The sequence below is a fragment of the Hemiscyllium ocellatum genome, chromosome 15 (genome assembly GCF_020745735.1).
Source record: "Hemiscyllium ocellatum isolate sHemOce1 chromosome 15, sHemOce1.pat.X.cur, whole genome shotgun sequence".
NCBI classification, from domain to species: domain Eukaryota; kingdom Metazoa; phylum Chordata; class Chondrichthyes; order Orectolobiformes; family Hemiscylliidae; genus Hemiscyllium; species Hemiscyllium ocellatum.
The window spans coordinates 32287276-32297877 of NC_083415.1; the positions used below are offsets into that span (position 1 = coordinate 32287276).

At 38.4% G+C, this 10602-nt stretch overlaps 1 protein-coding gene across 1 annotated transcript; it reads right to left on the minus strand.

The window, feature by feature from the left end:
- Window positions 1-1188: 1188 nt before the first annotated feature.
- LOC132822661 (peptidase inhibitor 15-like) lies at window positions 1189-9901 on the minus strand. Its single transcript, XM_060835910.1, has 5 exons — window positions 9629-9901; window positions 5946-6064; window positions 4042-4174; window positions 2146-2261; window positions 1189-1324 (listed from the first exon to the last, which is right to left on the minus strand). Exons 1-5 carry the CDS (start codon window positions 9899-9901, stop codon window positions 1189-1191), a joined length of 777 nt encoding a protein of 258 aa, XP_060691893.1.
- Between the last annotated feature and the right edge of the window lie 701 nt (window positions 9902-10602).

Below are 10602 nucleotides of genomic sequence, written 5' to 3' on the forward strand. Positions count from 1 at the left end.
ATCAAGCGAGTATACCTAGTTCCACTACTTGATCTCACGAATAACTTATAATTGTGAAGTCAAACATTCGTGGTGACAGTGAATCTTTAAATTTATTATAATTTAAGTGTGCTTTATTTGGTTGTAAAGGACAGGCTCCAACTGACACATGCAGCAGCTGTACAAAGGTCTAAGTTGCACGTCTTGAAATGCACTTAATATTTAATCTTAGTCCAGTTACAGTACTACTAAAACTGCATGCAATAGATAGCATGTTTCCATTTCCAATGTTGATGTTTTATTTGGAGAAATATATTTTAATTATTGGTTTTCTACTTAACTGGGAGGCTATGAATACCTTCGATAAGAAAGTGGCAAGTAAAATATGAAGTTTCTTAGTCAAGGTTCAATTTCATCCTACAGTACAGCTACGATCATCTTGAGATATCATCAGTGTTGTGACTTGTCCAATAGAGGGCGATCTTGATTTTGCACTTTTCACTGTGTTGTTTTTTCGAGACTTGCATTTAAGTAAGTTCACAGTAAGTATAGCTGAAGGATTAGCTTCTATGAAATTTAACATATTCTACTGAGTTATACGTACTGAAATTTTAAAGACTAAAATATAATATGTAGTTGGAGATTCTCCCCACAAATCACTCTCCTGCACACTGTAACTGAACAAATTATACATTTGTATGTAGGAAAGAGTTGAGTGACTACCTCATTCGTGGGGAGGCAAAAAGTTCAACTCATGTTTCAACACACACATAATTGTAAATATACTTAACAGTCTTCTGTTAACTACTTCATCAAGAACTTATTGCTTACTTTGGAACTGACTGACATTAACAGTCATTGCCACTGTTGCTGGTTGCCTGGGATACGGGAACATAGAAACGATTCGGATTTATGATGTGTTCCTTTTGAAATAAACTTGTACAATCAAAACCATCTTTCCAAAAGTCTGAAAATCATTCCTGATTTGTCAGAGGTAATGATCTTGTTCATTGGAAAATACATTATCTTTGAAGAGTCACATTTCTATTTTGAATAAGCATGTCCCACTGTACTTTTTGAGGCAATAGTTAGAGTTTTTTTTCTGATTATCATTTTCATTGAATTAGTTGGTTTATATATTAGCTGTAAGTAGGAAATGAGACACTCATTTATCTCTTACCACTGTCAAAACAATGTACAGAAGATAAATTACTTGAATGGGAACAACCTATTTGACATGACTCCTGGAACACAGAGATTGTTACTACAGGAGCCTCCATAGCTGGGTGGACAAGCTGAACATGGTTTCCCTGTTTTATATGGAGCTTCTCCAATCCAGTTTCCCCTGTATTAGAAAAATATAACACATGAATCATGTTAATATGTTTGTTTTTTACAATGTTATAAACTTTACAGGGTTCACTGCTCACTTCCATGCACCATTCCTTCTAATAGGACAATGACTCAGTTTTGCAGTAGTAATACCAGTGAAACCATTAGCGTTCATCTGATTTATTATTCTGAAGTTGACAGCAATTTCTCAAATCTACACATGCACAGTGAAACATGGAAACATACTGTTAGTCGTTCTATGCTTGTCCATGGGGTTTCTCCAAAGATCCTGGATGTGCTAATGTAAATCTGAGCTGCTAGTGTCCATGGTGTGCAACTGTGACATGTTGACTTCTTAAGAATTATGTAAGAAGCCATGTAACTATTAAATCATTTTTTATAAGTTCCTGAGTAGCAAATATTCAACAGTTCATTTCCACCTTTTATACTTTACCATTTCATTTTAATATAGCACAAATGGCACCTCGCAGAAGGTCAGATAATGTAAAACAGTAAATCTCTATATCAGTATAATTTAGTTTAGTGACCTGGATCAATTTTAAATGTAATATATTTTTAATTGTATGATATTAATGTTATGTAATGGCCCTAAGAAATATTGAAATTCTGTGATGGTTATTGACATAAGTATCGGCTGCAAACTCAAAACTTTACCAATAAAGACACATATTTTGCATGATGTTACTGTTCATTTTTTAAAATTTTAATTTAAGTATGGAAAACATGTCAACTTAACTTGTTTACTTTTGCTGTGATAAGACATTCAAGCATATGCATATAATGGAGATAGTTTAAATTAAAACTTTCACGTACTTTATTGAATAGTTGCACACTAAGAAGGTGGTGTGAGGCCAAAAAGAACCCCAGACTTTCATGTTATTGCAGGTGTGGACAGCACATCCTATTCTGTTTGATGTTGCCCAGACCATCTGAAAAGTAAGGGATAATCCTTAATTAAATTAAGTTTAAAATCTCTGTACTGCGCTTAGTGGCCAAGGTACATCATTAACACTTCAAGCAGGAGGGATAAAAAATACATATATTTCATTAATAAATTTAAAGATTCTGTTGCAGAAATATAAAATGCATTGCTTGTAATTATTGCCTGATCAAACATCTCATTCCTTCTTTTTGAAAGGTTAGCCCAAGCTGATTAGACTGGTGACATTCCTCAATACTTACAGCACCATTTATATTTCATCAGAAGAGATAAAGTGGTAAATTTCAGATGCAAGGATCACATATCTTACAAAAATATGAAAGGATTTTCAAGTGTCATGAAGAATGCCACTGAAAGCAATGGAACAGAATTTTACTGTAACAGTTTGATATATTCATAACAGTGAATTCTAGAAATATGCAGCAGGCATTCATAAGACTAAGATACTAAGATATAGGAGCAGAAATTAGGCCATTCAGGCCATTGAGTCTACTCTTACATTCAGTCATGGCTGATAAGATTCTCAATTCTACTTTCTCTCTATAACCCTTGATCTCCTTGACAATTAAGAAACTATCTACCTCCTGAAATATACACAATGACGTGGTCTCCACAGCCTTCTGTGACAATGAGTTCCACAGATTCACCACTCTCAGGCCGAAGACGTTTTTCCCTATCACTGTTCTAAAAGGCTTTCTCTTCACTTGAAGGCTGTGCACTCAGGTCCTAGACCCTCCAATCAATGGAAATATCTTCCTAACGTCCACTCTGTCCAGGCCATTGAGTATTCTGTCAGCTCCATTTTGATTCTCACTTATCCTTCTAAACTCCATGAAGTACAGACCCAGAGTCCTCAATAATTCCTCATGTGTTAAGGCCTTTCATTCCTGGGTCATTTTCATGAACCTCTTCCGGACCCGCTCCAGGGCCAATATATCCTTCCTGAAGTATGGGTCCAAACATCGCACACAATACTCTAAATGTCATCTGACCAGAGCTTTAAAAAGCCTCAGAAGTATATCCCTGCCTTTATATTCTAGTTTTCTCAAAATAAATGCCAACATTGTATTTGCCTTCTTAACTACCGACTCAAACTGCAAGTTTACCTTAAGAGAATCCTGAACTAGAATTCCCAAGTCCCTTTGCACTTCAGATTTCTGAATTTTCTCCTCATTTAGAAAATAGTCCATCTCAATATTCTTCCTACCAAAGTGCATGACCTCACTCTTTTCCGTATTGTATTCCATCTGCCGTTCTTTTGCCCACTCTCCTAACCTGTTTAAATCCTTCTGCAGCTTCCCTGCCTCAAAACTACCTGTCCATCTACCTATCTTAGTCAGCGTCTGTGGAGACAAAAAAGAGGTTAATGTTTCCAATGTAGAATGTTCACCAGAGCTAGGAACAGTAAGATAAATTAGGTCCTTAATATGACTGAACGAAGCAGAGGTGAAAGATACATTTGGAATGCTGCCTCTCATCAGTTCGTGGGCTGAAAATCCAGCAAAACCTTCCTTTCAGACAGCTGGAAAGAGATGAAAACTGCTTTATCTTTTTGTCCTGCCAAACATTTCCAGTAATTGCTATTTATTTTATAACTTTTCAGCACATTGAAAACAACTGTAGCTGTTTGATACCAGAGTTAAATATCTATATTAACTTATTGACTCACTAATGGTTTCCATGATCCATTTCCCATTGTAACACTAAATGCTGTAATTCACTGCAAAATCATTAATGTCTTTTATTTAAATAAATTATTAGTTTAGTACCTGAGTATAATGAGAGCAAACTGCTCCACTGCATTTATTGGGGCATCTTAGATTGCATTCTCTTGGATAAGGAAAGGAGTAATAGCGTACTTCACCATACCAAGATCTTACAAGGTCTAAAATAGACCGATAGCTGGGAAAAAACAAAACAACATTATTTTCTGATATGATACCTGAACATAGCTGAAAAGAGAAAAAAATTCTGAAGCTTGTCACCTTATACTTATCAGGACAATCACAAGAATGCCAAATTCCAAATAATCACAACAATTTGTACTATAGGAGAACATCCCTCTTGGCTGGTCATCTGGTTGAGACAATGCAGTGAAGAAAGCAACAGGAATATATTGGCTTTTCAGGCTCTTGGGTAAGCTTATGCTTAAAAAAATCCTTTCACATTAATTCTGCACTCAAAGTCTCTCCTGAGATGAAACAGTGCATGCGTTTGTTGAGAAATTCACTACAGGATTCTCCACTATTATCTACTGCAAGCATACCATCAACGGTGAGTATACACTTTGGTATTCATATAGCTTCATATGCTATAAGGTTGGCATTATCATCAGTCTTATAACTAGATCGACATCTATTTGTTCACCTTGCTAATATGACTCAGAAATAGAGTACAACAGTTATCCTGTGGGACAAGGGGTATCCTAATCAGATCATCATTTTCACTACACAAATGTTTAAATGGGTCCAAGGCCACCACTTTTGAATCTGAAAAGTGCCCTTTCTGTATGAAATTACTGTGGAAAGGTAAACTCTCTTTCAAACATTTGAACAAAGATTTTGAAAAGAACAAGCCATTTTGCTACTATTTACATCACTTACTGTGGTTTCTTTTTAAACTATTTTAAATTCAGTGAATATAATCTGTGCATATAATATTTCATATTTCTCAAGAGCCTCGTGACATTTTGAAGAAAGTGAGCACAGCAGATGCTGGAGTCAAGAGTGTGGTGCTGGAAAAACACAGCAGGTCAGGCAGCATCTGAGGACCTGCCTGACCTGCTATGCTTTTCCAGCCCTAGTGACATTTTACCTACTTACAATTGCTTTGAAGAAGTTGATCTGGGTAATTTCTGCCATATGGACTCCTCTGTAATCCACACTGGGTGTAAACTGAAACAGGAGTGAACTTCTCCTGAACCCTCTTTATCCTTAATCATAACAAATAATCAGAAATAAACACTGGAAAACTGGGAGCAAGGAATAAAATCTCAACAGTAGTTAGGATTCTGTCAGACCAATGGGCATCTTGTCCACTTGTGAGGGAATTGTTGGGGAGCCTTGCTAATTCAATGGGTGAAGGTCCAACAGAGTCAAGCACATTTTGGGCATTTAAGTGGGCATGATCAGACCTTCACAGCACTTGAGGTGCCCACCAGTAGAAGTCCCAGTGGGAGCAGTAGCAACTGGCAGCAATGCAATCACAAAGGTTGCAAATCCCGAATTGCAGGATCCAGATAAAAGGCAAAGACAGGATGGGTGGGAATGATGGGAGTGGGTAATGGAGGATTCATTTCTTTCTTCCTGACTAAGAGAACACACACATACCCCATGACACTCACCTAATCATGTTCACAGATAAAGAATGGTCATTTGAGTGAGAAGTTGGCAAAGTGTATTATGGTATAAAGAACTTTAGCTGAGTTAACTTAAAAATAATTAACTTAAAGAAGTATTGCATCTAAGAGTTTTAGTTGATCACAACATATTATGTGAGACATCTCACACTCAGAAAACTAACAACTCCAGCCATGACACATCTTAGCGTCTCTAACCATCCCAGAAAAATCAGACAGGCTGTAACACAGATGACCAGCCTGTAACTGCTAGCTTTCTGCAGACCACAAACCATTCACTTGGCCGTAATTATGGAATGGTCCGCCTTTACTCACCTGCCTGATTGAATAGACATATTTTGACCAACATATCTCATCAAACTTGGTGGCCCATGATCCCATATACAATGTGCTGCCCATGCCTCAGCAGATTTTGCCAGTCTGTCATCCCAGAGCTGTGAAAGAAGCAAATTGAAATGAAAAATTTCACTTAATATACTGAATTCAGAATATACCCTGCCTGATCTAAAGAACCCCAGATTAATGCAGTAAATATGTACTTGATATTCTAAATTATTTTAAGGAGCTCAGGATTGAGAAGAAGAATCCATGATTTAAGATTCCTAAGCTTCCCTTGTAGGGACTTGAGAAGTACTCTTCCTCCTTTTGCTGGTCTGAATGCTCCTCTCCACTGTCTTCAACAGGTGAGCAAACTATTGCAATTTCCAACTTGGGCTGGTGAGATAAAATTGCATTTACGTCGATCTGATACCATTGTATGATATTGTTTCTCAGGGTTTTTAAGCTGCAATTGCTGTCGTGAAACCATCCAGCGCACTGATTTGACCTGTGGCCTGTGAAATGGTGATGGTTAGAGTTGACCAACCGAATACCACTGTTTCTCAATAAAAACTGAAAGAACTGCAGACGTCGGAAATCAGAATCAAAAACTGAAATTGCTGAAAAAGCTCATCCGGTCTGGCAACATCAGTGGAGAGAAAACAGAATTAATGTTTCAGGTCACTTCTCTCCACAGAAGCCCAGACCTGCCAAGCTTTTTCAACAATTTCTATTTTTGGTTACTACTGTTTCTCAGCTTGTCCCTCAGAATACCACAGCAATGAGAGGTGTCATGAGATTTTCCAAAGCAAATTCCAAAAATATAGCCAGCAAAGACGATAACAAGAACAAACTACCATTAGACTGTGGCAATTACCTCTCACAGTGTTAGCCTTCAGGTTGTATCTATGGAAACCATTGACTAATTGAAAGAAGTTATCAGTGGCATGAGTGATCTGACAAATGGATGAGCATACACAGGTCTGTGTGATTTTGCAACTATCATTCCTGGCTGTTAGAAATATGCCACTGCTATAAAAATTGAATGCGCTTCTTTGAACTGCTAGAAGTTCTGGCAGCCATTACCAATTCTCACTTTCACCCAATAAACTTTAAAAGAATTTTGAAGATGTGACCTAAACTACATGTAAGAAATTCTTCAAAAAGATTGAATAATGAAAATCTGAAAAGTATTAATTCATATTGGACATGCTTAATTGCTCTTTTTGTTTTATTTATGAACTCCCATTCTTCTTTCCAGATCTCCAGATGACAATGTAATTTTAAGTGATTTTTAAAAATTCAGGCTGCCAGAAAGCAAATATTATTTTAACCACGAATGATGATATTTTGACAAAACATTTATTCAGAACAGAAGCGATCATGATAATCATATTCATTTACCTTCTGGTAAGGTGGCGATGGAGTAGGGCATCTGAGCCCAGGGCTCATCCATTCCATCTGCTTTCCTTTTTGTTTCTTTTCTTTAGTTTCTCTCTTCTTTCATTCCTTTTTCTCTTCTTTTTTTTTGTTTACCTCCTCAGTGAAGGGCACGGTGGCAGTGTTGGTGAGAGGACGCAGCGGCACTGACTCATGGCTGCTTCTGCGGAGGTGAGTTTGGATTTCTAGTGGCATCTGAATCTAGCACAGTTTCACGGAGGTGACACCGGAGGTGGGTTTGGGCCCAGTATGACATCTGACAGCATCAGTAGAAACTGCATCATTGAGCTGGGCTTTAAGTGGACTCATGGTGATGACGGAGTCATGATTGGGCCAGTGCAGTACCTGGTGGTATCAATGGCATATGCATTGGCAAAGTCCAGCAAGGACTCATCATGGCAAGGGTGTTGTGGAGGGAGGTGGCACTAATGAGTGGCAACTTTCGTTCCAGCTGCAGTGACGCAGCCAAGAGGACTTGTGCTTAGACCACAAGTGCATGGTCCATGACTGAGCACTTAACAAGAAGGACTGTAAAGTTGGGCACTTCCTTTATTTCTTCATTTTTCTGTCTAATATTCTATAGTTTGGTTTATTTTTCTGTTTTAAGATGGCACCAATGAGTGGCGACACCATACAACACTTTTCACTGTATTTTGTAACAAGGTACATGGGACAATAAATTAAATTAAATCAAATTTAGCATCAGTAAATCATGTAGAAATTCTTTTAGTCTTAGTAATGCACAGAAGATGGTTCACACATTAGGATATATTGATGTTGAATTTCACAATAATTTGTACTATAATAAGATCAGTTTCTGATTGTTGCTTTATCTTGAAAGACGGTTATGGACTGACAATTAATACACAATACTCATGTTAATTTAAATAAGCAATAATAAAGTCTGAAGTTGTTTTGAAAGCATCAGTGTGAAATTTTATTCTTTCAACCTTTCTTATCAATGATATAAATAAAATGCAATATTTAAACATTTTTATTGCTTTTAATCTTCACCTTTCATGGTCTGGTTTAGTCTGAGAAACACTATTTTTCCTTACATTTCAGTCTTCAGACTTAGTGCTATTCAATAACAAATCTTCAGTTTGGTTGTTAAGGAGGTGCCAAACTTATTTGTTCTGTTCATGCAGGTTCCAAATGCGCGGTTTCCAGCCCCCACTTACTGCAACTTGCCATATAAACGCACATGAAAAAAAGATGTATTGGAAAAAGCCAGTGTAACTTTTCGTTGGCTACAGTAAAAATTGATGGACAGGCAGGAGGCTGGGAGAACACAGCAAGCCAAGTAGCATCGGGAGTTTGGGAAGTCGACTTTGCCGGTGTAACCTCTAAACATTGGGCCATGGTTGATTCCATGACTACAGTAAATGGCGTAGGGAGTGTTCAGAGCTGCCGTGGGTTACTGCTGTATCAACATAAATTGCCTAGCAGCGCTGGAACGCATACTTCCCTCCATCCTCTGTGGTATCTGCAGAGACCAAACCTACAGGCTTTGAAGCGAGTCTTCATTTCCATATAAAGATGTCCTGAGAGTGACTCCAAATTAACAGCGAATCTGAGTCACAACTTACACTATTCGCATCCCTCCTGGGACTGACTCTCTCTCTCCAACACTCCATATTAAAAATATTTAGGCAATGTGAAATTCCTACTCTCTAAACATTTCTATTTAAGTTGATTATGTGTCTGCAAACTTTCCAAAGCTGGGCACTTAAAAGTCCCATTGAAATATTAGGGGACTGCCTTCCTTTCCCTGTTCGAGAGATCATGGTGTGGAGATGACGGTGTTGGACTGGGGAGGACAAACTTAAAAACCACTCAACGCCAGGTTATAGTCCATCAGGTTTATTTGGAAATTCAAGCTGTACTTGTACCTAGCTAGCGAGCTACCTGATGAAAGCTGGTACTTCCAAATAAACCTGTTGGACTATGACCCCGGTGTTGAGTGATTTTTAACCCTGAGACAGACTAAACGGTGAATCCAGGTTGAGGATTCACAATTCCAGTTTAGAACTGAGGTTTGGAACAACAGGTCGGGAGCGTGAATACACCTGGCTCAGTGAACTTGTACAGGTGCAGGGTCAAAGCAGAACCTGTTTCTGCCGTGACAGCACTCTACAGACCAAACAAGTCAGGCAGAGGGTTACCTCAACCCCATTCAGCTCCATTTCCTTCCATGAGCAGCGATTAGTGAAACAACATTGACTCAGAATGCCACTCACCATGTACTCCATGTTGGCGGCAGGAGGGAAGACCTGCGACCGAACCCTGTTGTGGTAATCCAGAATCACGTTGCGGTCTCTGGGGGAGATCTGCCGCTTGCGTCTGCTGCGGGGAGCCCCAGGGGCCGACAGAAACGCTTTTCCTTCAGGGTTGGCCTCGGCTGGTGGGTGCACCGTCAGATCGGTGACATTAGACAGCACAAATGCACCAGACTTCTGAATGACCCACAGCAGCAAGGTGGTCAAACACAGGCGGATGTGTAAAAGGTTCATTCTGAACATCCAACCTGGGTCTCCTGTTTAATATCTGAATCAAATACAAATATTTTAAAAATCTTTGAGATTAACTTTAATATTTGTTTAAAGATGTGCTTATTTGAAATTCCAGCAATTTACTTTTTTTTGCAAAATCAAGAAAGCAAGATTGATTTTGCTTTAGCAATGAAATATTTCAACTACATTTAATCGACATACCAACTCAGTGTCACATACCTAAGTCTGTGAACCAAGAACAGCAAAGATCTAAACTGAAGCCTGGCGTTTACAAACACTCCCAGGTCCTACATGTGGTAAGGAAGTCGAATCCAGTCAGTTGCTGCAGGCTTCTGCTGTGATCTGACACATGGACCTGTATAAAGTTTCCCGGGGAAACGTCAAAGTGTTTGAAGACCTGTGATAGGCTATGGAAGCATTTAGAGTTTCCTGTCCACAGCACATCATCACTTTCTTACAACTCAACGTTTATGCATTGAGTACTCACAGTGCATAACATGGAAGACATCAGGAATAAAACAAAACTGCTACCCCTGCTGATATATGCTATTATCCAACATGATGAGATTAGGTTTAATCTATAGTTAATTTCAATGTGACATTGGACCTGAACTCAGAACAAGACTTGCATATTTATGTATGTCAATATGTCTAAAGGTAAAGTAAGCTGAGTATAAGTAATATTTATTGTGGTTGGATTC